The sequence below is a fragment of the Leucoraja erinacea genome, chromosome 5, assembly GCF_028641065.1.
Source record: "Leucoraja erinacea ecotype New England chromosome 5, Leri_hhj_1, whole genome shotgun sequence".
NCBI lineage: Eukaryota > Metazoa > Chordata > Chondrichthyes > Rajiformes > Rajidae > Leucoraja > Leucoraja erinaceus.
This window is the reverse complement of record NC_073381.1, coordinates 49,744,761-49,772,429: the sequence shown is the minus strand read 5'-3', so window position 1 is coordinate 49,772,429 and position 27,669 is coordinate 49,744,761. Positions and strand designations below refer to the sequence as shown.

General features: G+C 40.1%; 1 protein-coding gene across 2 annotated transcripts in view; it reads left to right on the top strand.

Moving 5' to 3' along the window:
* LOC129697221 (chloride intracellular channel protein 5-like) overlaps positions 1–11,795 on the top strand; it is a 120,361-nt gene extending 108,566 nt beyond the window's left edge. For both annotated transcript variants that reach the window (XM_055635559.1, XM_055635560.1), the window contains exons 5-6: positions 6,394–6,575; positions 7,371–11,795. In XM_055635559.1, the coding sequence (XP_055491534.1) occupies positions 6,394–6,575; positions 7,371–7,538 (350 nt within the window). In that variant the 3' untranslated portion in view covers positions 7,539–11,795. The remainder of the gene's footprint in view (positions 1–6,393; positions 6,576–7,370) is intronic.
* Positions 11,796–27,669: the final 15,874 nt, after the last annotated feature.

The following is a 27,669-nucleotide window of genomic DNA, read 5'->3' as shown; positions in this document are numbered from 1 at the left end:
AACGAGAAAACAAAATAGTGTATATATATATGAATATATAACTATATATATATACACACACACACACACACACACACACACACACACACACACACACACACACACACAATTTCCCTCCTTGGATTAATAAAGTTCGATCGTATAGTATCGTATGTGTAGGAAAGAACTGCAGATGCTGGTTTAAACTGAAGATAGACACAAAAAGCTGGAGTAACTCAACAGGTCAGACAGAATCTCTGGACAAAAGGAAAATATTCAGTTTTGGGTTGGGTCTGAAAAAGGTTCCTGCACACCTTTGGAATTTGAAAGGAAACCAGAGCACCCGGAGAAATCCCATGCGATCAAAGGGAAAAGGAGCAAACTCAGCGGGTAAGGCAGCATCTATGGAGCGAAGGAAATAGGCGAAATTTTGGGTTGAGACCTTTCTTCAAACTGATGTGAGGGTGCAGGGGGTGGGAAGAAGAAAGGAAGAGGTGGAGACAGTGGGCTGAGGGAGAGCTGGGAAGTGGAGGAGAAAGCAGGGACTACCTGAAATTAGAGGTCAATTTTCATACCGCTGGGGTGTAAACTGCCCAAGCAAAATATGAGGTGCTGGTCCTCCAATTTATGGTGGGCCTCACTCTGGCCATGGAGGAGGCCCAGGACAGAAAGGTTGGATTCGGAATGGGAGGGGGAGTTGAAGTGCTGAGCCACCGTGAGATCAGGTTGGTTATTGCGAACCGAGCGGAGGTATTGGGCAAAGCGATTACCAAGCCAATGCTTGGTCTCACCGATGTAGAGAAGTTGACACCTGGAGCAGCGGATGCAATAGATATGGTTGGAGGAGGTGCAGGTGAAACTCTGCCGCACCTGGAAAGACGGCTTGGGTCCTTGAATGAAGTCAAGGGGGGAGGTAAAGCGACAAGTGTAGTATTTCTTGCGGTTGCAAGGGAAAGTGCCAGGAGAGGGGGTGGTTTCGGTGGGAAGGGACGAAATGACCAGGCAGTTACGGAAGGAGCAGTCTCTGCAGAAAGCCGACGGGAGGAGATGGGAAGATGTGGCCAGTGATGGGATCCTGTTGGTAGGCAAAGCTGGAGAAAATCAGCGGGTGAGGCAGCATCTATGGAGCAAAGGAATAGGTGACATTTTGGGTCGAGACCCTTGTTCAAACTGATGTTGGGGGGATGGGGGTTCGGGAAAAAGAAAGGAAGTGGCGGAGACAGTAGGCTGTGGGAGAGCTGGGAATAGGAGGGAGAAAGCAAGGACTATCTGAAATTGGAGAAGCCAATGTTCTGGGGTGTTGTAAACTACCAAAGCGAAATATGAGGTGCTGTTCCTCCAATTTGCAGTGGGCCTCACTCTGGCCATAATATGTGAATGCTTCATTGACCATAATTCTGTCTGGTAACTATCCACTTCGTCCGAGCACATTATCGCACGTGTCATGCAAGCCGTCTTAAATGACCACCTAAACTGTCATTTGGCAACCTAAAAAGCTGCCTAGGTTGCCCGGCTGGCACCAGGGGAAAAAAGTAAAGCGAGAGCCCTGATATTGGGAACATTTTTGCATGGTGTGAGTAAGATTTTTTCGCAACACATTAATGATTGCAATTGTTTATATGTGTGCTTATCAAGGACAGGAGAAAGGATGTCAGTTTTATGGAATGTAACATTCATTAAGTGTCAGTATCAAGCACTTTCAAGTCAGCTTGGTTCGTAAGTGTGGAACAACCTCAATTTAACAAGTTTGCATTGATTATTGTATGCATGTCAACAAGTTTTTTATTGATCACAGATAATTTTGAAAGTAGTTGAAGTTGTTATTGCAGCAGGAGTTAAATTCAATTTCCGCAAGGCACAAGAAAGGGGGCAGCTGATAGTGTTGCCCTTTGTAAACAGCTCCCATTTTCTTTCCAAAAGTTACCTTATTATGGTTTGGGTCATTGTTCCTCATGGGAAGAACTCTGGGAAAATTAATGTTACATGAACACTTAGTCTCACTGTCAAATTATTTTTGACTGGTAGAGGAAACAAGTTCAGATATCTCCATCAATGAAAACTTTAATTTCCAAGGAAATTGAAACAAATATGGATGTAATAATTATAAACTGGGATTACAGTACTTCCTGCAGATGTAAAACTTGGTGAATTTTAGGAAAATATATCAAAAGTCAAGAGTGTTTTGTTGTCATATTTCCAAAAACGGAACAATGGAATTCTTACTTGCAGCTGCAAAACAGCTCTGTAAAATTACTCTATAAACACCATAATAGACAACAACAAAAAACTCAGTGTTTATGTCGGTGAAATGCCTTAACTCTATGTAGTTTGGAACTTATTTAGAGATTGTATTGTTTAATAGCCTGATGCCTGGACGATAGTTTTCAGACTGCTTTACCATCTTCACAGTGGCAGGGGTGAAATGAGCATGTGGCCAGGGTGACGTGGGTCACTGATGTTGGCTAACTATTTGAGGAAGCGACTCCTGGAGATCCTGTCTATGGTGGGGGGGGGGGGAGAGGTCAGTATCCATGATGGACTGGACAGTGTTCACCACTTTTTGCAATCTTCTTTGCTCCCGGGCGTTTGAGGTGCCGAACCAGGCCACGATGCAATCAGTCAGTATGCTCTCTACTGTATGTTAGTATGCTCTCTACAGTATGTCAGTATGCTCTCTACCATATGTCAGTATGCTCTCTACAGCATGTCAGTATGCTCTCTACTGTATGTCAGTATACTCTCTACTGTATGTTAATATGCTCTCTACCGTATGCCAGTATGCTCTCTACTGTATGTTAGTATGCTCTCTACTGTATGTCAGTATACTCTCTACTGTATGTTAGTATACTCTCTACTGTATGTTAGTATGCTCTCTACAGTATGTCAGTATGCTCTCTACCGTATGCCAGTATGCTCTCTACTGTATGTTAGTATGCTCTGTACTGTATGTTAGCATGCTCTCTACTGTATGTTAGTATGCTCTCTACTGTATGTTAGTATGCTCTCTACCATATGCCTGCACATGTTCAAGAGAGTATCCAGTGACATACTGAATCTCTTCAAACTTCTCAGGAAATAGAGGCATTGATAAGCTTTCTTTTTGATTGCATCAATGTCCTGAGTCCAGGACCGATCTTGAGAGATATGCATGTTCAGGAATTTGAAGTTGTTGACACTCTCCATGACTTTCTTGTCGATGAAGACAGTTTGTGGATCTTTGACATTCCTGTTCTAAAATCAATAATCAGTTCCTTGGTTTTACTGACGTTGAGAGCAAGGTGGTTGTTTTGGCACAATTTGGTCAATCGATCGATCGATCGCCTATTACTCTGACTCATCTAATTCATCCAACAAGTGGTGTCATCATTGAATTTTAAGATGAAGTTGGGACTGTGTCCAGCTACATTGACATGAGTATAGAATGAGTAGAGCAGGGGGCTGAGCACACAGCCTGGAGGTGCTCCTGTGCTGATGCTTATTGAGGAGAAGTGTTGTGCCAATTCGTACAGTTTGATGAGGTCAGGATCTAGGTGCAGAGGGATGTCATGTTCTGTGAGTTAGGTAACCTGTTTGAAGGAGATGATGGGGTTGAACGTTGAGCTGTAGTCTATGAACAACAGCCTGACGCATGTGTTTTTATTGTCCCAAGTGGTCCAGTGGAGAGCCAGTGAGAACGCATCCTCCGATGACTTGATATGGTGGTAGGCAAATTGTAGTGCGTCAAGGTTCTTGTTGTGGTAGGAGTTAAAATGTGCCATATCCAACCTCCCAAAGTGGATGTTAGTTCCACTGGTCAGCAGTCATTGAGTGTTGTTGAAAAGCACAGACCTCAGTAATGAGAGGTTGAAGATATCTGCAAATACTGCAGCCAATTAGTACCACCCTGGTTAACAAAATTATTTGTTGCAATGCAACAAATTACAAATTAATCTCAATTCCTGGATTCTTCTCTGCCACAATTCTCTCTGAATGTGACTTTGGGAAAAGTTTCAATGCATTGAGCTTTGATAGGTTTTAGTCCGAGAGTAAGTCCGAGAAATAATTTAAGATATGATATCTTTATATAGTGCAGATTCATCTACCACAGTGGATGTTGCTGCTGTTACTACGTTGGCAAATGTTTAAAAGGTGATATTCTAATAACTGCTCTTTTAATTTGTTTTATTACTCACCCATTCAAAATTAACACTAATATTTCTCCTCCATTTAATCTTTGGAAATGCAATATAATTTTGAAAATCCTAAGGTGACCTTTCATGCTCTTTGAGTAACATACTTTACTCTTTCTCTGTATATAAATATTACTGTTTAATGAGAACAGGTATGGTATGTGCAGCTGTTAACTGGTGCAAATTGTGTGTCTTGATGGTAACTGTTATGGAAAAATACCGAACATTTCAAGTATTTGCAACAAGGTTTGTAACTGAACTTTAGTAATTAAGTTTTCTTAAACTGACTGAAGATGTTTAAATAGATTAAATACATCCTCGCGTTGTCCCATTTGCTCTACAGGAAGTGATTATTTTAGACTAATTCTTTGTAATTGCCTTTAAAATGAGAATGGACAATCAGTTCACATCTGATTACAGCTTTTCACCTGCTTGTATTTGCACCAAAAAATTACGCAGTATTTAACTGGAGTCGCAAGAAACTGCAGCTGCTGGAATTTTGAACAGAAAACAAAGTTACCGCCAAACTCCCCACCACCCCAGTCACCTTGTTCCTCACCTATTTTTTTTAGTTTAGTTTAGAGACACAGTGCGGAAACAGGCCCTTTGGCCCACAGAGTCCACCTTACGCTCTTCTCACATCCCCCAGTCCTATTTCCTATTTATCCCCACTTTTTCCTCCATGCTGTCTCCTACCATTATCCATCTGTCTGTTACATTTAGTTTCTCCTCTTGTTGTCTGATATATTTTTGTATCCTTTTCACCTCTAACCTTTGTCACTTAGTTCATGTATCTGCCTTTAACACCCTCCCCCCCCACACCCCTTGTATCCACCTCTTTTTTTTCCACCATCTCACCTCCCATTCTACCTATTCTGAAGAAGGGTCCCACCAAGCCTGTCTACATCCACAGATGCTGCCTGATCTGCTGTCCTCCAACACATAGTACTATATTTAACATTGATTTGTGATTCCATGGAGTTGCTTTGTCGTTATGCTCCCAGTGCAATATTTCTATCAAATCAGGGGGATATAATATCCGCTTTCAATGAACATTATCCTGCCAATTTCATTTAACGTTAGTGAAATATTAGCTATTTTATTAATATTAAAAGCTATAAAGCCTTCAAGAAATCTTCTAAGGCTGGAATTATAAAAGTGAATGGTGCATGTTTTTTCTTCTATGGAGTTAATTTATATTTAATGAATGAATAAGAATGAACAAGTTTATTGGCCAAGTATTCACATACAAGGAATCTGCCTTGGTGCTCCGCCCGCAAGGGACAACATGACATAGTGTCAGTAAGGAATGACACATAAACACAAACATTGAGGTTTAGTTATTGGGCAATAACATTGTTATATGTCAGTAGTGGTTTGAGGAACATATGTTTAATGCCCAGTGATTGAATGGGAAATTTGATCATTGAAAAGGGGTATATTTGAAATGTATTAAAAGTTTTGCAACCTTGGGGTGGCACAGCAGTAGAGTTGCTGCCTTACAGCGCCAGAGACCCGCATTTGATCCTGATCTTGAGTGCTGTTTGTATGTTTTCCCCGCGACCTGCGTGGGTTTTCTCCGGGTACTCCAGTTTCCTCCCACACACCAAAGACGTATAGGTTTGTAGGTTAATTGGCTTCGGTAAAATTGTAAATTGTCCCTAGTGTGTATAGGATAGTGTTAGTGTACAGGGTGATCGCCGGTCGGTGTGGACTCGATGGGCCAAAGGGCCTGTTTCCGCACTGTGTCTCTAAACTAAACAAAAAAAAACTAGACACTCTAATCCAAGTATTTCATTGAAATCTTTTTGACATGCTAATGTGCCAAAAAATTACAATTCGGTGATTAAGCCTTGCTAATGATTGAGAGTTTTCTCCTCTTGATGAGGGGCAGAGCACATATAATCAGTCAACTGCAACTGTTATTCCCAATTACATTGTTTTCATTCACTGTTGTTATTGGAGATGAAGGGAAGTTGGGCAACATTGGCATTTATAAGAACAGAAAATGCTGTGTACACACTGCAAGTCAGACGTTAGACATAATGCTGGAGTAACTCAGCGGGGCAGGCAGCATCTCTGGATAGAAGGAATGGGTGACGTTTCGGGTCGAGACACTTCTTCAGACTCAGTAAGTCAGACAGCACCTGTGACGAGAGGCAGAGTTGATGTTTTAGCTCATAGACCCTTTATCCGAACTGATAATCTGAGAATAAATGCTGAATATATATTTGGTAACTTTCAGGTCTTGCACGAAATCTGATCAAAGCCTTGAAGATGTTGAATGAATACTTGAATTCTCCATTGCCTGAAGAGATTGATGCTGACAGTGTTGATGAAGTGACTGTGTCTCGTCGCAAATTCCTTGATGGTGATGAACTAACATTGGCTGATTGTAATCTTCTACCCAAGCTGCATATCATGAAGGTAACCAACATCCACCCATCCTTTATTGTATATATGTTTAAGTGCCAAAGAAGATGAGAGGTTTCCATTTATTCTGCTCATAATTGCCGCATTTTTAACCCAAGGATTCCAAGTAGGATGGACATTGTGGGGATTTTGAGGCCAAAAGCAGTTCTGGTGCTGATTGGATGGACCAGTGGGCCTTCTCTATATCATTAGAGTAGATTGGATTTATGCATTCATCAGTTGGGGGGAATATACCAAGCTAGTTACTTGGTATATGATGAAAGCATGGTTCCAAACAGCATTATCTTGCATTAAATCTGAAGAAGGGTCTCGACCCGAAACATCACCCAATTCCTTCCCTCCAGAGATGCTGCCAGTTATATACCCCAGCTTTTTGTGTCCACCTAAAGTTTCACTTACTGGATGTCAGTGATCAGAAAATCCCATTTTCTACTTGAACGTGGATATTTTCTAAACCACGGTTTTCCAGCCTTTAGAGAAAGTCATGATAACAGTGGGCTGCAGGGACCAGCAATTTCTTTCCGGGAATTTTATGGAGCTTTGCATTTTGTTGAGATCATAAACTAAAAGTATAAATTTTGTAATTGTGGGAAGTATATTTAACCTGACTAAATATCAAGCACAATACTTTTTATAGTGTATATAGGTGGGTGGAGGGAATTTAACTTTGGCTGGTTGGAAGATGGGAAGAGAACACAATCAAGGAAGGTTGTTGTTAGACTTTTTTCTCAAAGCGGGGTGCACCAACATGAATTTTAAATTAAATGCTTTGCTTCTATTGCATTTCAGGTTGTGGCAAAGAAATATCGAAACTTTGAGATCCCGACGGAAATGACTGGAGTCTGGCGATACCTGAATATTGCCTATGCTAGGGATGAGTTCACCAACACATGCGCTGCAGACAGTGAAATTGAAGCTGCTTATGCAGATGTGGCAAGACGGCTTTCAAAATCCTAAATCAGTGAGGAGTCATTGCAAATCGGCACTAATGACCCAAGACTCTTTTTATTTGCCTTGCTTTTTAAACCTATAGCATTTCAGCTGTGTTCATTTTAGTTGGTTTTATGCTTGTAAATAAGAAATGCATCTGATTACTATGGATATTTTTTTCCCTGTATTAATCAAAGCCCAATGTTTTTTTTGTTTTGTTTGGAGTATATTGCTTTTCATTAGAATTGTATGTGACCTAATAAGAACTTCAAATGAGTGGATTTGTTCCAAAACTAGAATCGTCTTTCTTTTGGGATTTCACAAGTGCTGCAAGTTGTATCAATATTCCCAGCCACAGTGATTCCATTTCATTTCCCTCCAACACAAGAATTATTGAGTTTGAACCATAAAACTCAGCTTGTTGGTCATTTGTGAAGGCTGGTTGAGGAACTGAATTAGATTCACAGGGGACTGACTGTCTTTCCTCAGTTGCCCATACTAATCTCAAGCAGTTCAACTTCAAGCTAGCAGTGTTAAAGTTCAATTACTTTGCGCCCAACTGATTGTAACTTTCTTTTGTGATAGCCTAGACGTCAATCAGAATATCATAAATTCTTGCATTGTAGTACTTTAATTGTATCTGAGAGCCAATCAATCTCAAATCAGATATGAACACACAAGAAGAGATTCTTGAACACCAAACTAATCAGTTATACTTTTGTACGCAGTTACTGTTTCATAAGGGATGGTATACTTGATCTACATTGTCAATAATATTATAGGATGATGGTTTCTCGTATAAAGGTGTCTCATTGACTTTTATTTTTGTTCTCTGTTTTGTTATTTTTTTAATCTTTTGACTTTTAACCATGTAGTTAAAATAAAATGAGGACTGACTTTACTTCAAATAAAGTAAACTCATGAACTCACAGAACCCCTTTATTAACAAAAGTTGATTTTCAGACAATGTCCAAGGAAAGTGTTTTGCAAAGGAAAAATAATACTTTGCATAATTTATTTTAAGAATTTGAGATCCTGTGAAAATAATTTGAATGAGAAATGTTTTGCAGGTAAAATTATGCAGAACTGTGATCTAAATTTATGAATTCTCATTGTGTATAGTATTAATATTTAATGTGATTTACTGTGTGACATTTTTGTCCATAATTTTACTGGAGCAGAAAAACTGCTGTAATCCACAGCAGGCATCATCCCAATTTTTCTTATCATTGACTGTCAGTTGCATCACAGCCCCTTATGACATTGAAAGGGTGGCACTGAAATGTGCAAATACTAAATTTCAAAAGTGTGGCAGGTTATCTTATCACATTTATCAGGAGGGATTCAAGCAGCTGGTTCGGATTGATTTTAAAATATGAAGTTATAGTAAGCAAATGAAAATTAACACAATATAGATACTATAATGTATCACTGCACTACAGTACTTTAGGTAATGAAAATATGCCCCAAAGGAACTCGCAAATCGCCACCAAATAAAATTGAGAAGTGGAATAAAAATTCACACTAGCCGAATTTATGTGAGGGGGGAAAAAAACTAAAGAAACAACAATTTTCATTAAGGATCTGTTATGGAAATTTGCAATATAGCTAGTTTTCTGGGGGGATACTGCAAATCTGTTGAATGAAATGAAGAAGCATCTTGCTCATAAGAAAGGTAAAACACAAATGGTTAAATTGCGCCCTCTGGTGTTGCTTCTGAAAATTGACAAAAGTTTTTGTGTAATATAGAAACATAAAAAATAGTTGCAGGAGTAGGCCATTCGGCCCTTCAAGCCTGCACCGCCATTCAATATGATCATGGCTGATCATCCAAACACAGTAACCCGTTCCTGCTTTCTCCCAATATCCCTTGAATATTGAATCAAATGGTGCTTGTTAATTTAACTTCCCTTTGATTGTTTACATTCTTTTAACCTTACCAGGATGAAGTATTGAAATTGTGAGCTGCATAGAAAGGGAAAATGTATCTAACTCCTGGTAGGCTGGCCTAGCGACACTTTTTTCACATTAAGCGTAAATTAGTGAATTCGCTGTCACGATGGGTACCATGAGTCGGCAAGCAGAGAGTTTAGATTTTGATTCGCTTTACCCCCCCCCCCCACACATGGGGACATTGACAGTTAATGAGTTGGCAGCTGTTATCAAGTCATCCAGTGGCCCATTTTTGGTTAGTTCAATAGATGGGGATAATGAAGATTAGCACAAGTATACTTTGCCCCTTGCAAATTCTTCCTGATATTAGCAGAGTACAGAATTTGGTATAATGTAGGGAGGGAATTAAACTCTATTTTACTGTGTGTTGTCAAATATACAAATATTGTACCAGCCATTTTATATTTGCATTATTTTAATTGCTTCCTGAAAGAACTAAGATAGGCATGAGACATGATTAATCAGCTCAAGTTAAATTTCTTTCTTTTTTGAAACATGCATGTAAATTTTTCTATTATTTAATAAATTTGTTTTATTTCCATAAATTAGTAGGCGAATTCCTCTGAGAACTAATTTCATTAATCACTCGGTGTTGTATTTTTGCTAGACACTTTTAGAAAAAAATGTTTTTTTCAGGTAATATTGAGCTGTCACCAAATAAAGGTTAGAGGGAACTATTTGGAGGTTTTCCTGTTTGCATTAGCTGGGATTCTTGTGTTATTTGGGAATACACAGAAGGGTAACAGTAAGAAAGGCTGGTGAGAGGCACCAAATACAAGGCTGGAATTTCATAAATCAAATTCCTTCCTGAATCGCCCTCCCCCCCCACAAAGATGTCTGCCTGCAAAATCAGCCGAATGACTTGAGGCCATCTCCCTTGTAAACCTGCAGGATGCTTCCTTCCCAGGGATATAGCAAGTTAGCAACACCATTAGAAGTGTTTGAAGTGAGCATTTCATTATATTACTTTGGGTGGCCTCAACCTCTATGTTAACAGCTACTGAAACAAGAGGGAATGCTGCTCGTGTATAATCAAAACTGGCAATATCATTACAAATCTTAGAAATAAATACAAATCTATTTAATATTATCTAATTGTTCAGTAACCCAACAATGAAGTGTATAACATGAAACAAATCTATCTTTCACTTTCATGTGCTTTATGTACATACAGCACCATCTATTTGTAGGCAGGTGTTGTAAACATTGAAAACTTAACGGTCCACTGTTTTTGTCATAACACCAACTGGAGAGCAGACAACCCTGGTGATGGGAAATGCCATTTATTTGACTGCCATCTTTCGTTGATAATTAATGTAGTTTCAGCAGGTTGATTGCCAAGACTGAGAACTGATTGTGAGTATTTCTCTTTGAAGGGTAAAGAAAGAATTGGGAGATTTTAAAATTGTGAACGGTCTTGGTGGAGGAAAAGGAGTTTCCTCTGGTTGGGGAGTTGGCCAAGATCATTAGGTTAAAAATTGCTACCAAGAAAGTGAGTAGAAAAATTAGGAGAAATGTCTGAACAATGGGAATTGTTCAGGATGTGAATGTTTGCCACAGAAAGCAATTGTAAATATTGTAAGGTCCAAAATGGAGAAGTAGGATTAATGGGGTGCGAGTGGGGAACAAGATCAGTTTTGGGGTTATTCAAGTAAAGACTATAAGGGATTCATTGGTTGCCTGTTATAGTAAATTTATATGGTTCATCAATTTGTCAGCTGTAAAAGGTTTACCTGTCCCTGTCACTGCTTTGTCCTGTGCAACTCCCATGTGAAGCACAAACTATAGGTTTATCTTTACAGTGTATTGACACTAAAAACAAACAGTTTAGTTTTAGAATAAAAATCAGAAATGGCCACTCAAATTTAGTTAGCTACAAAACTGATGAAGTGAAACTTTGCATTGGGGGCTAAGTGTGTAAACTCATTTTAATTTACTTAGAGTTAAGTGATGCAATCAAGACATGATGAAGGCCTTTTTCATTTCTCGTTGATTACATAATTAGTACTTTTCATATCTGGAAATTTTAAGTGATTATAAATTATGACTTGTCATTTTACAGCAGAACACAGACTATCAAAAGTTTCCCATTGTTAGTTTGAGATGTGTACAAGTGTTTTATGTACAAGTGTATGGCTTTGTAGGCTGTTTGAGAATCTGAACACCGAATGTACAATGACGAAACCACTGGATAAAGCTAGATGCTGAAGTGATTTAATTTTTTGCTCTGATTATTTGCACTGGTTAGATAATTGTGCCGCAGTCTTGACTGGCAGCTGCTAAAGAAATAAAATTGTATATTTTCACATTTAATTGAAATTGTTGTCTTTGTAAATAACACATTACCACACATTAGAATGTCTTTTCACTGACTGCTATTAAATCCTCAACCCTAATAGTGCAACACTGCTGGATGTGTACAATCTTGCCCATTCTCAATGCATGTCCATAAATGGAGCACTGATTATTACCTCTGCATCTTCTGTCACCTCTGATTATTAAACATGAGACAACTAGGTACATTTGGGATGATTTGGAGGTGATTCGAGGTGTTTCTCCTGAGTAGTCATTGTAAGGAGTAGTTAGACCAAGATTCATGTAGAAAACATAGCTGTAATATATTTAACTTTATGATATTTAATGCACATACTGTCCTGTTGCTGACAGTCTGTTAAACTGTTAACAAGCTTGGAGATGAAGCACACAGGTTTTGAACCACACTAGGTGCAACATGTGTTGCATTCAGATCAAGTGTTTTGCAGTCCCACCACATCCAGTTGTAAATGGTGGTATAGAGTTAAGTAGCCAACAGTAAAAGGAAAAGGCTCCCAGAACAGCCCCTTCCTCAAACATATCAGGATCTGCCATGTAAGTGCTATAAACAATACTGCAGCATTTACAATAATGTTGAGCTGGAAGTAACAGAAGCTGTTTAGTTTATTGTGATATTTTATTATTATGTGTATAGTGAGGTACAGTGAAAAACGTTTATATTGCGTGCTATCTAGTCAGCGAAAGTACTATATAAGATTACAATCCAGCCATCCACGGTGTACAGATACAGGATTAAGGGAATAGTGTTTAGTGCAAGATAAAGTCAGATTAAAGATAGTTTGAATTTCTCCAATGAGGCAGATGGGAGGTCAGGATTGCTCTCTAGTTGGTGAGAGGATGGTTCAGTTGCCTGATAGCAGCTGGGAAGAAACTGTCCCAGAATTTGCAGGTATGTGTTTTCAAACTTCTGTACCTGTTGCCTGATGGGAGAGGGGAGAAGAGGGAGTACCAGGGTGAGACTCATTCTTGATTATGCTAGTTGCCAAGGCAGCATGAAGTGTACCTGGAGTCAATGGAAGGGGAGGTTGGTTTCTGTGATGGTTTCGACTATGTCCAAAGTTCTCTGCAAATGTTTTGTGGTCTTCGATAGAGCTGTTCCCAAACCAGGGTGTGATGCATCCTGATAAAATGCTTTCTACAGAGCAAGTTGGTGAGGGTTGTTGGGTACATGCGAACTTCTAAACCTAAGGAAGTAGCAGCATTGGTATTTTTTCTTGGCCATTGCTTTGATGTGGCTGGCCCAGGACACATTGCTGGTGTTATTTACTCGTAAGAACTGGACGCTATCAACCGTGTCTACTTCAGCACCATCAATGTATGTATGTATGCCACTTTGCTCCCTGAAGTTGATCACAATCTCCTTTGCTTCATTGACATTGAGGGAAATGTTGTGGCATGGCACAAGGTCATGAGGTTCTCAATCTCCTTCCTGTTCTCTGTTTTGTCATTATTTGATATCTGGCCCACCATGGTAGTCTTTGAATTTGTAGATTGGGTTGGATGGTATTGGGCTGCACAGTCATAAGTGTATAAGTAATGTAGAAGGTGGCTGAGATCACATCCCTGCGAGGCACCAGTGTAGAGGATCCAGTTGCAGAGGTGAGTGCTGACTCCAAGTTCCACAAGTTTGGAGATGATCTTGGATAGGATAATAGTATTAAAACGTGACTGACAAGGGGTCAGGGACAGTATAAAAATGTCCCTTGCAAGGGGTGTGACATTGAAACAGGAGATGTGACATCAGTACAGATAGAACTATGGGTAAAAAGACCCTAATGGGACATGTACAGGCCCCCAAACAGTAGCCTGGACATAGGGTCTTTGTGGAGTGCCTCCGTGATGGATTCTTAGAGCAGCTTGTATTGTAGCCTACCAGGGAGAAGGCAATTCTGGATTTAGTGTTGTGTAATGAACCGGATTCGTTAAGGGAACTTCAGGTTAAGGAGCCATTAGGATGTAGTGACCATAATATGGCAAGTTTTAGTCTACAATTTGAGAGGGAGATTCAAGATTCAAAAGTTTATTGTCCTGTGTCCCAGAGAGGCCAATGACATTCTAACTTTGCTTCAGCACAACAGAATATAGTAGGCATGAGTACAGAACAGATCAGTGTATCAATATACCATTATATAAATATATACACAAATGAATAAATAAGCAGATAAAGTGCAAATAAACGTCATAATCGTAGCAGGTCGCCTGAAAACCGGTGACTGGACTAATGGGCATGTCCCACTTGGCCGATTTTTTAGGCGACTGCCGGCGACCACGACAATGGAATTCACCGAAGTCAGCACCAGCAACAACCTACATCATCCTGGCGACAACCTATGACAGCACCCACATCAGGAGAAGACAAGCTACGACTAGCCCACAGTCGCCAAAGAGTTTTGAACATTTCAAAATCCAGCAGCGACCAGAAAAATGCTAGGACTCTTTGGGCGACTGAGGAGACTACTCACGACCATCCAGGCGGCACTCCAGCGACCATGTGGTGACAGCCTAGTCGCCGGAAGTCGCCTAAAAAATCGCCTAAGAGGGACCGGCCCTTTATACTATATTCTTCTTGAGCAAAACTCCCATCTGCTGATTGGTTAGCAAGCAACAAAAAGCTTTTCATTGTACCTCGGTACAACCAAACTAAAATGAAGTTGGGCCGGCGGACCTGTTTCCATGCCATATGCTGTAGCCTGTTTCCATGTTATGAATCTGTGGAAAAAATAAATAACTACCAATAAATGTGCATAATTATGAGAGGAATAGATCGGGTAGATGCACAGTCTCTTGCCCAGAGTAGGGGAATCGAGGACATAGGTTAAAGGTGAAGGGGAAAAGATTCAATAGGAATCTGAGGGTAACTTTTTCGCACAAATGGTGGTGGGTGCATAGAACAAGCTGCCAGTGGAGGTAGTTGAGGCTGGGACTATCCCATTGTTTAAGAAACAGTTAGACAGGTACATGGATAGAATAGGTTTGGAGGGATATGGACCAAGCACAGGCAGGTGGGACTAGTAAAGATGGGACATGTTGGCCGATGTGGGCAAGTTGGGCTGAAGGGCCTGTTTCCACTCTGTATCACTCTGACTCTATAACTGGATTGGAATACTTTATTGTCACATGTGAATAGGCACAGTGAAATTCTTTGCTTGCATCCCCAATGTATACAAATAGCGGCCACCTATGGACTGACAAAGTTACAATGCACACCAGCTCCTCCTTTTGTTCTCCCCCCCCCCCCCCGCACACCGGGTCCCCACCCCTTTTTTGCTGAACTTGGATTACTCTCTTCCATCTGATTCACATGGCAAGAATAACCATTCAAATCGAGGCGGTTTACGGCTTCTGCTCCAGATTTGTTTAACATAATAATAGAAGGCTCATCATCCAACTTCATGCTGGCAATCACAGAACAACTGTTCTCTGCAGCTGGGCAGAGTGCAAATATGCCAGTATTGTTATTCAGCATGCTGGGACTTGTAAGATCCCCTCACCTCACCAGTTGTGGGTGAAAACTGGTTATTCCCTTCGTAACCAAAGGCAGCCTGTTGAGTTTAGTGCAGTAGCTAGAAGATTGCTGCCCATTCTGACTCCCCTTCCTATTCCCATGCCAATGTATCTGTGCTTGACCTCCTCCATTGCCAGAGTGCGGTCACACGCAAGCTGAAGGAACAGACCTCGCATTCAGCTTGGGTAGCTAATAATTACAGTATATTAAACATTGAATTCTCCAACTACAGGTAATTCCCCCTAGCCTTTTTTCCTGTGTCCCCCCGCCTACTCCCACTCCAAAGCACTCCCATTTTTCCCACCATCGCCCTACATTTGTGCTCTCATCTCCCATTCCTGAGTCCCCCATTTGCCTATAATACCCCCTGTTTCCCCAACCCCTTTCTCTTCCACCCAGGTCCCTCCTCCTGGTTTTACACATCACTCCTCTCCACTCGTTACCTGACACATTTTACACCTCCAGCCTTTGTCACTTACTCCACTCATCTTCTGGTCAGATCTCCTCACCCGAGTCCACCAATGACTTGCCAGGCTTTGTCCCACCAGCTTTTACAGATTTTTTTCCCCCCTCTCCTCCAATCAGTCTGAAGAAGGGTCCTGAACTGAAACGTTGCCTGTCCAAATCCTCCCCAGATGCTGCCTGGCCCACTGAGTTCCTGCAAACACTCTGTTTTGCTCAAGATTCCAGCATCTGTAGTCTCTTGTGTCTCCAACTACATAACTTTGCCTGTTCTTTCAACCAGTCCAGTATGCTTGACAACAATGACCTTGTACTCCCCTATTTTAAATAAAATGAGAGCAGGTTGTCAAGATTACAAGATTGAAACTGCTTTATTTTGAACAATTTCCTTTCGGTAATACCACTAGCTAGTGGGTTCATCTGACACTACAAATTTGGAGAACTTTGTCATAAGCTAGACTGAAGCCCAAGGTTCATAGTCTTAAACAATGTTAATTTTTGTGACGAGTAAATATTACTAGCCCAAGCATCGAGAGGATAATCCAACTAGATTAATGTTTTCAGAACTGCAATAAAGTGAGTGTTGTTCACACAGTTCATGTGCAGATGGCTCCATCGACTAAGCAATTTGGGCTGGTCGGAAGGACAGTAAACAAGAGAACGACTTGCATGTGTTGCATTTTAACAGAAAGACTACCAAAAATATTTTGTTTCTAAAGCTAACAATCTTATTTCACTGATGAATAATTTATTATTTTGAATGAGAATTTGTATCTCAACTACCCCAAAGCTCATTTGTTACAGGTTTGAGGCCATGGATTAGAATTTTATTTGTTGAGAAAAGATGTCAGGAATTGAAAGGTATTAATGGAAAGAAAATTATGAGGGGCGAGCGTTCCTCCATGTCCAACATTAGGATTGCGCTCCTGGCAGGGAATTTCCACAGCTGAAGTCCGAGTTAAAAAGACATGTCTCCATTAAATCTCCACTATCTGCTACATGCATAAATTTGGTTTTTATTGTGATTTGTCAACAGAGAACCAGAAAGGTCACGGTGATGGAATAAAGAAATGGGATTTGCTTGGACCAACTGGCCTGTTTCTGTATGGAAGTGATTCTATGACTATTATCATTCGCTCACCTCTGAAGAGCAGTTAAATCTTGATTAAAGCATAAACATTTAAATTCATTGGGTTTTTTTTGTTAAAATAGGTGCAGGCCCATCAAGCCCGTATCGCCATTCATTGTGATCATGGCAGATCATCCACAATCAGTAACCCGTGCCTGCCTTCTACCCATATCCCTTGATATGGGTAGAAGGGATATCAAGGGATATGCATGCCTTCTACCCATATCCCTTGATTCCGCTAGCCCCCACGAGCTCTGTTAATTAAGGTGAATTCCCTTTTATTTTTTCCTGAAGTTGTTTAAGCAGATTTAGCTCGTTTAAATGTACATTTCTTGTTCCACATATATAATTGTCTTAAAACTTTGATTAGCTGTCTGTAGGCACATGAATGGACTCTAACTCCCTTTAAAGCATAAAAATATCATAAGGTTGTCTGGAAGAAGTTTATGAAAGCAAAACCTAAGTTTAGACATGTGGTTTGCTCATAAATGCCTCCATACGGTGCAGTATTTCTTGATGTTCATCCGCAGGAACAATGTGATCACTTTATACAATCTGGTAATCAGGAACAGTTTAGTATTAATCGCCATGCCCTCAAAGCTTCCTCAAAAAAGCAATTGAATTGTTTAAAAACATTTTAAGGATAATACTGGACAGCATATATTACCAATAAGTAGGACACCTAATGCTTTCTGTCATCATGATAGTTATCCAAAGATATCCAAAAGTTTTCAATTTTTGGATGGTGTCCTGCTGAAAATACGAGATTATAACGCAGCAGTGAAGGAAACGAGGCAGCTGGAAGCTAAATGAACAGCATAAGCAGCTCCGTGAACAATCAGACTGAAGGACTATAAAATTAACATTGCAATTCGAGGAAGTATTCGAGGGCCTAGTGAGACCACACCTGGAGTATTGTGTGCAGTATTGGTCCCCTAATTTGAGGAAGGACATTCTTGCTATTGAGGGAGTGCAGCGTAGGTTTGCAAGGTTAATTCCCGGGATGGCGGGACTGTCATATGCTGAGAGAATGGAGTGGCTGGGCTTGTACACTCTGGAGTTTAGAAGGATGAGAGGGTATCTTATTGAAACATATAAGAATATTAAGGGTTTGGACATGCTGGAGGCAGGAAACAAGTTCCCGATGTTGGGGGAGTCCAGAACCAGGGGCCACAGTTTAAGAATAAGGAGTAAGGCATTTAGAACGGAGACGAGGAAACATTTCTTCAGACAGAGAGTGGTGAGTCTGTGGAATTCTCTGCTTCAGAGGGCTGTGGAGGCCGGTTCTCTGGATACTTTCAAGAAAGAGCTAGATAGGGCTCTTAAAGATAGCGGAGTCAAGGGATATGGGGAGAAGGCAGGAACAGGGTACTGTTTATGGATGATCACCATGATCACATTGAATGGTGGTGCTGGCTCGAAGGGACAAATGGCCTACCCCTGCACCTATTGTCTATTGTCTATTAATTAGAGTGAACACATTTGGCATCAAAACAGGCACTGAAGGAGAATTACAAAAAGAGAAAAAGTTTAAGAATAAGAAAGGGTGAATAGAAAATAATCAACTTTCAAATTGTAAACACCGATGGAATGGGACTCTACACTTGCTTTTCGATTTTGTTTGCTAATATTTAATACATTTTGGATTGTTAAAAGTATGCTTGGCTTGCCTAGAATGGCCAGGCGTAACGTCTTCTGATAGAGGGTCCCAACCCAAAACATCACCTATCCACATTCTCCAGAGTTGCTGCCTGAGGTACTCCAGCACTGCCATTTTTTTTTTTGTAAACCAGTATCTGTAATTCCTAGTTTCTGCAGAACTTAATTTTTGCTGCTTTAGTTTGCATCTACTCTCTGTACATCAACATCATGCTTTTCAGTGTATCTTAGTTACACACCAGATACTGAGATTTCACACAAAGGGTGGTGGATGTATGGAACAAGCTGCCAGAGGAGGTAGATGAGGCACGGACTATCGCAATGTTTAAGAAGCAGTTAGACAGGTACATGGGCAGGATAGGTTTGGAGGGATATGGATTAAATGCGAGCAGGTGTGACTAGTGTAGCTGGTATATGTTAGCCAGTGTGGGCAAGTTGGGCTGAAGGACCTGTTTCCATGCTGTATCACTCTATGACTCTATTTATCCTCCAGAAACCACGGCAGAGTGGTGGAACTCAGAAAGCAAACTTTAGATTATGCTGCACATCTTAATCCCACAAGCACCATTAGTAAATTTAGAGATGAGTTAATTTAGTATTATGGTGATGAAGGCTGACTGAAGTCAATGAATACTGTCCAGATATAGGTGGGGACTTATTACCCAGGTGATCTGGGGTTGAATGTGGTACAAGAGAGATGGAGTCCACTGTAGACCTATTTTTCCCATTCACAGGGGTTTACGTTGTCCAGAAGACTGGTACAAATGTGCTCCACTACCAGTCTTTAGAGTGGACTTTGTTCAGAATGTAATTGAATAAAAGTAATTGAACATCTGGTAGAGGTGCTTTGTTTGCTAGAGATCGCCCTGATTTCAGCTTGCAGCCTGTGATGATATACCCCATATTTTTTTTAATATCTAAAACTCCACTGATCAGTGTGTTGTGTTTTGATTTAGGTCTCTTGTTACTGCGACATCTTTATCCCCCGTGACTATTTGTGCCTGCAGATTGCAAACGGTGAAAGTTTCATCCAATTATTTGTGCAAATTGGTTCACCTTCTAATGCCACATCCAGTTCCCTCATGGCGATTGAATTTATATATTCTCTGCTATTCACTCCGCAGAATTGATCAGTATCAGATCAATATACTGGTTAGTGAGGTGCAAATTGTCTGGTTTGTAGAGGTCTCTTCTCCACTAGAACGAGGTGCCATGGCCCACAAATCAAAGGTCCTCTTTACAGTGGCATCTGTACTTTCCTCCTGTTCCTTAGCACCACCAGTAACTCAGAGATAACACTGAGGTCTTGTTTTTTAATCTTTTTTTCCCGATTCTCTGCACGATTCTCTGGAACCTCATCCTTCTCTCTTCTCATGTCATCTGACTATTAACCATCCATCCTCACGCTATATACATTTTTGCTCTACTTCCGTCTTGGTGAGACCACACCTGGAGTATTGCGTACAGTTTTGGTCTCCTAATCTGAGAAAATACATTCTTGCCATAGAGGGAGTACAGAGAAGGTTCACCAGACTGATTCCAGGGATGGCAGGACTTTCAAATGAAAAAAGACTGGATAGACTTGGCTTGTACTCGCTAGAATTTAGAAGATCTTATAGAAACTTATAAAATTCTTAAGGGGTTGGACAGGCTAGATGCAGGAAGATTGTTCCCGATGTTGGGGAAGTCCAGAACAAGGGGTCACAGTTTAAGGATAAGGGGAAAATCTTTTAGGACCGAGATGAGAAAAACATTTTTCACATAGAGAGTGGTGAATCTCTGGAACTCTCTGCCACAGAAGGTAGTTGAGGCCAGTTCATTGGCAATATTTAAGAGGGAGTTAGATGTGGCCCTTGTGGCTAAAGGGATCAGGGGGTATGGAGAGAAGGCAGGTACAGGATACTGAGTTGGATGATCAGCCATGATCATATTGAATGGCGGTGCAGGCTCGAAGGGCCGAATGGCCTACTCCTGCACCTATTTTCTATGTTTCTACGTTTCCCATATTGTCATGTTAAACTATAGCTAATAATAAATCAAACCATTATATTAGGATTTAACGTATGTCGTTGAAATGTGGACCAGTTCTATCTCTCAGCATCAGTACAACTGTCCTGGCACATTATCTTGTTAACTTGTGAGCTCCACACCTTGATTCCCTGTGACAGCATCATGGGAGATTAATCAGCATAGATGAAATTATAGACATTGACTTATAACATAAATACTTTCACATAATGCAAACCAAAATTACTCAACTGGCCATGATATGTCTGCAAAAAAGCCTTAAGTTCATGAAGCAAAGCTTCCTTTCAGAGACCATGTGTGTCAGCAGCACAAATGACCACTTGAGTATAGTTGCCTGCTTTTGCCCAGGTTTACATTTAACTGCTTCACTAACAATTAAAGCAAAGCAACATGAAGCAAAATAATCCAAAGATGTACAAGACATCGGTGAAGCTGCATTTGGAGTATTGTGTTCAGTTCTGGTCACCCTGCTATAGGAAAATTGTTGTTAAGCTGGAAAAAGTGGTGTGAAGATTTACGAGGACATTGCCTGGACACGAGTGCCTGAGCTATAGGTAGAGGCCGGGCAGGCTAGGACTTCATTTCGAGGAGCGCAGATCTTATAGAGGGGTATAAAGTAATGAGGGGAATAGATGGGGTGAATGGACAGAGTCTTTTACCCAGATCAAAACACAGAGGACATAAGTTTAAGGTGAGAGGGAAGCATTTAATAGGAATCTGAGGGGCAACATTTTTATGGAGGGTGGTGGGTAATGGAATGAGCTGCCAGAGGTGGTAGTTGAGGGAGATACTATAACATTTAAAATCCATTTGGACACGTCCATGGATAGGAAAGGTTTAAAGATACACTATATGGCCAAACAGACAGGTGGGACCAGCGTAGGTAGGATATCTTAGTCAACGTGGGCAATTTGTGCTGAAGGGCCTGTTTCCATGCTGTATAATTGGCTTCATGACTGGAATGATATCCACACAATTTAGGCAATGATTACTAATTAATAGTGGTTGATTCTTAGCAATCCTATGTCATTTAATGCCTCAGGGCATGATGTTGAATTCTTAGCCTTGGTAAATGCCTTCCATAGCGTGTCTAGAGAGCCATGTGGTTGTCCAATGATATTGGGAAGATAAGTGGGTGCCATTGACACAGAATGATAATTTTGGATCAGTGTGCGGGATTGTGTAACACGATGAAGTAGGTGATTTAGAATGGTCACGTATTGGTATTGATGTAAGGAAAATAGCTGCTTTTCCTTAAAATCTAGGAAGAAAATGCTGAGTGAGTTACACCACCTGTGGGTGTAGCTGTGTTAAATGCAAACACAGGCAAAGAATCCCAGGGGTGCGTGGTATTCCGTCAAATCTCCTAGAGTTATAGTGTCTAACTTGTGCCAAAGGGGGGTGGGGGGAGCTCATAGGCATAATTTCAGAATAAACTATATGGTGTTAGTTTACAGAATGAGTTCAAAATCCTTCAGTCATGAACTATTCGGGCAAGTTCGTCCAAATAAATCACTGTATGGAGGTACTGTTTGCTCGAGAAAATCAATGTCAGCTTGTGGTTCCTACTGTACAAGTAAAATCCTTCAATGAGGCACGCACTACCCTAACTCACCTTCCTTCATCAGGATATTAGCATTGGCTTTTGGAGCCAGAGAATAGATTTTCTTTTATTAAAATTTCAAAATACACTTGCTCTTATTTCAGATATTGAAAGGTCTCGCATATCATTGCAAGTGTTACCATAAACTTGAATGCCATTTTGTCAGTTTGCTGTGTTTGTTCTTCAAATGATGGAAGGAATTTTTGATGTTAATCTCTATACTTACTGAATAATGGTAGTCATAAAGGCTTATTTATATAAATAGATGAATGGTACTTTTCATTTCTAGCTTTCTCCCTATGTGTCCTCATTCATTTTGGCTGAGATAGTCTCTGTGGTACACATTATCTCTCCTTACACACTCACCCAAGTGCCATCCTTCATGCATTAGCAGATAATAAAGGGCTGGCATGAGTAGAGTTGCTGCCTTACAGCACCAGAGACTCAGGTTCGATCCTGACCACGGGTGCTTTTTGTACGGAGTTTGTATGTTCTCCCTGTGACCACGTCGGTCTTCTCTGGGTGCTCCGGTTTCCTCCCACACGCCAAAGATGTACAGGTTTGTAGGTTAATTGGCTTTGGTTAAATTGTAAGTTGTCCCTAGTATAGGAAAGTGCTAGTGTACAGGGATTGCTGGTCAACAAGGTCGCAGTAGGACAAAGGGCCTGTTTCCATGCTGTGTTTCTAAACTAAACTAAAATTAAAGCCTGGGCATGAATGGAGCTGTTTATGGTGGGTTTGGATAAAGAGGAGGGAAGGTGGAGAGTCTGTGTCCATGCAGGTCGGATGTGGCTTTGTACTAGGAACCTGGATATTTAGATATCCCTCCATGTTGTGTTTATCTCCATTGCTAATGTTAGGGCTTTGTAATTGCAGGACGTTTTGAGGGAGCTATGCTTGAGTTATGAGGGAACACTCACACCCTGCCCAGCTGTGAACCAACCCTCTACAAAAACTCTTTCTCTTACATAAAACATTCCTCAGATTTCATTTGACTTGAAAAAGAGCCAACAGGCAGGCAGGCAACTTCATTAAAATGGCTAAATTGTCAACTCAACACTTTATGGCTATTTGCGCCTTTCCCTGCCTCTATTACTATTCAGAAGTTATAAGGTTAGAGGATGATGAAGGTCATATCTTCAAAAATTCCATGGCTCAAATTCCATTTGAGTATAGAAGCTGGGATGTAATGTTAAAATTGTACAAGGCATTGGTGAGACCAAATCTGGAGTACGGTGTACAATTTTGGTCGCCCAATTATAGGAAGGATGTCAACAAAATAGAGAGAATACAGAGGAGATTTACTAGAATGTTGCCTGGGTTTCACAACTAAGTTACAGAGATAGGTTGAATAAGTTAGGTCTTTATTCTCTGGAGCGCAGAAGGTTAAGGGGGGACTTGATAGAGGTCTTTAAAATGATGAGAGGGATAGACAGAGTTGATGTGGACAAGCTTTTCCCTTTGAGAATAGGGAAGATTCAAACAAGAGGACATGACTTCAGAATTAAGGGACAGAGGTTTAGGGGTAATATGAGGGGGAACTTCTTTACTCAGACAGTGGTAGCGGTGTGGAATGAGCTTCCAGTGGAAGTGGTGGAGGCCGGTTCATTGGTATCATTTAAAAATAAATTGGATAGGCATATGGATGAGAAGGGAATGGAGGGTTATGGTATGAGTGCAGGCAGGTGGGACTAAGGGGAAAAAAAAGTTGTTCGGCACGGACTTGTAGGGCCGAGATGGCCTGTTTCCGTGCTGTAATTGTTATATATGGTTATATGGCCCCTCCACTTGCTCTCAAGCCACCCAATAAACTGTTGAGCCTTCACTGTGAACCTGACCATATGACTGCTCATGCACAGTTGAGTTCTATCCAGCCAGTGTCATTGGGTAGATACCAAGAACTTGCACCAATAGCCACTTTCTAGCCTTTGTGCTAAGGCATTTGGTGAAAACACTACTAAATTCAAAAGAGTACAGACTGGAAATCAGACTAAAACACTTTCAGATCAGAGTATGTTGGAGAAGCTTCCAATTCTTCAGCTATTAATTTAAATTAGTCTCCAGAACTTGGAAAATAAGTTTGAAATGCCATAACAGGTGCTGTTATATCTCAGGTATCTTTCTGAGCTAAATGTGACACACTCCCAGCAGAAGAGGGCTGTTCGTCATTCTCATTTATAGACCAGGCTGTGGACAGGTTCCATGATGCAAGTAGAGAACCTGTTTTTCAACATAGATGGTAGACAAAAATGCTGGAGAAACTCAGCGGGTGAGGCAGTATCTATGGAGCGAAGGAAATAGGCAACGTTTCGGGTCGAAACCCAACATTATCTGTAGTATTGCAGATACTTGAGCACTATGGCATTAACAATTCTTAATCATATGTATTAAATTTTGTAAACATATTTTTGTCATATTATATTTTGATACAATTAAATTGAAGAGATAATTATGAACAATTAATTGATGTCTGTTACTTTATGGAATAAACCATATATGATCCTGGAGATTATGCAATTATATTTCATGGTTATAAAGCCAGATATACAGTGCAGAAACAGGCCATTTGGCCCACTATGACCATGCCTGCCATCAAATATCTATCTCTACTAAGATAATTTACGTTATAGGATTTCACATTAGAAAGAAACAAAAATCACCAGGCTATGTAAGGAAGGCAGACACAAAATGCTGGAGTAACTCAGTGGGTCAGGCAGCATCTCTGGAGAGAAGGAATGGGTGACGCTTCTGGTCGAGACCATTCTTCAGACTATGTAAGGATGCTGTTAAGATGCAAGAATGAGACTCGAGGCCTTGCTTTCTTGCTTTTACACAGGCATCTGTTTGAAAAATACAATGTACAATTCCCATACATTTAAATTAGCTTCAGATTAATGTCACCATGTGTAGTTCTTCCTGTTTATCTATTTCTGGTTGTTGCAATATACATCATATTTACCAGAGGCCAGATCAATGCAGATTACTAATTACCTCCAAGATTTAAACAAATGAGCAGTTGTATAATATAAAAAAGTAATTATTTACATATGTTAAATGGTGAATGTAAGATAGCTAATGCTCTTGTGGAGTTTGAGTTTTTATTTTGGACTGTGATGAAAACCATGCACATTTAGGATTTTTATTATGCATTAACCATATATTTAATTTCAAAATTTGGGATGGTTACAAATGTCTCTTTTCATTGTCATTTTTTATGATAGAATGAATGACAAGCTGGACTCTGAATGTTGATTACATTAATTTGGGTTGTTCTGGAATTCTTTGTAATTTGAATCCTGTTCCACCACTGACTTCCAGATCCCATCAATTTGCACAATGTTCCATGTTTCCTTTCCAGTGCCAGTCACAAAGCCGGCCAGCCAGCCAGAGTTGGATTCATGATATTTTAATCATAGATCAATTCCAATGCTACTTAAGAACTGTGATGTTTGGCAAAAATTATGCGTACAATTTGTTTATGAATACTTCCATCAAAATGTAGTGAGGGGGCAAGAAACTCGAAAAGTAACCTTATGATTTTTGCTTTTATCGAGTGTGTTTCTTTTAAATCAAGCAGCAAATCTGTGAACAAGCAAGACATCTTATTTCAGCAATTTTCATTCCATTTAGTTCTTCAAAAATAAATTAGGGTTTTTTGTTTAACTGAAATTATTCTATATGTTCCCATAAATTTAAAGGTTGAAAGTAGGTTTGTATGTGAGTAACCAGAGCAGATGGTAATCTGAAGGACAACATTGTTTCTTATCCAATTTCTCTTTCAGCCATTCTCTCACCCACTAGGTCTCTTTCTCTCCTATCCCCTGACTGGGACAGGGGTGGAATAATCAAAATGTGTTCAGTTCAAGATAGACACAAAATGCTGGAGTAACTCTACGGTTCAAACGGCATCTCTGGAGAAAAGGAATAGGCGATGATTTCAGTCGAGACCATTCTTCAGACCAATTTTCAGTTCAGTTCAACTTTGCTATTCTTTGGAGTGCTTTGAGAATGGCTGGGGCCTTGAGTAGTGATTGACTGTGATGTAGCATGTTTACCCTACATGGTGTCTTAATGTGCCAGGTTCTGTCGTACAGTTTACTGTACAGATTGTACTTTTCATAGTTCATTTAAGCCGTTCATCGTTGATTGTTTCAGTTAATAAAACATATGAAAACACTTAAAATAGGGAACGCAATTATTAAGAAAACAAAGCAAATTGCTGACGATGAACATCTGAACTAAAACAGAGAAAATTCCTTGACCTCAAACATTAACTTTGTTTCTTTCTCGGTGCTTGTTGCCTGACCTGCTGAATATTTCCAGCATTCTCTTTTCTATTTCCACGTAGAATTATCTGGTCACTAATACCTTAAGGCTTTGTTGAACACAATTGGCTGCTGCACTTCACTGTATAACAACAGAGACCACACATTAAAAGTACTCCATTGACTGTTAAGTGCTTTGGGACATTCTATGGTTGTGACGGATCCTATATTAATGCATATGTTTTCATTAAAGTATGTTATTCTGGAACTGTTGTTTATTCTGTTATTAAACAGAACTAAGGTTTGACAGCTGATTTTTTTTTTCAATTTCCTTATCTCTATTTCACAACAAGAGTAACTATTTTAGAAAAAGGCACAAAAAATTGTTCTTTATTTTCAAAGGATATACAATTCTGTACCACTGGATGAAGATAATTGTCAGCAAAAGTGCATTTTAGTCCTACAGAGGATGCAGTAAGATTTTGTGGCCTTTTGGAATTTGATGGATTTCATCAGGTTTTCCTTTTATTTCACTTTATCTATATTATTGTAACCATATTCTCTGCACCTGAGTGCTGATCAACAATTATTCCACAGTCTGCGAGGGCAGGACCAAAGTTAAGGAAGCAAGTTATTCTAGCATACTTTAATGACAATGATTTTCTTTGGGCGGCACAATGGGACAGCTGGTAGCACTGCTGTTTCACAGCGCCAGAAACCAGAATTAAATCCTGACCTCGGCTGCAGCCTGTGTGGAGATTGCACGTTCTTCCTGTGATTGTATGGGTTTCCTCCAGCTTCTCCAGTTTGTTTCCCACACCCCAAAGATTTGTAGGTTAATTAATCTGTAAATTTGCCCCAATGTGTCGATAATGGCTGAGAAAATGGAATAGCAGAACTAGCGTGAATGGGTAATCGATGATCGATGGACTTGGTGGGCCTATTTCCATGCTGTATTTCTAAACTAAACTAACAAAATAAGTACAATAATAACAACTGAAATGACTGAATCCAAAATGCATATTGCAACAGATGTTAATGATGTGAAGTTATTCTGAATAAATGCAGTCTGTTTCTTGTCATTGTCTCAGTTTAAGCTTGTGTGCACCAAAGTCGGTAATTTAGAATTGAACAATTTATTTTAATTGACTGAAGATGAATATGGTTCATTTCAGCTATGTAAACATTCAGTACTTCCAAAGATTTGTTTTCTAAGAATT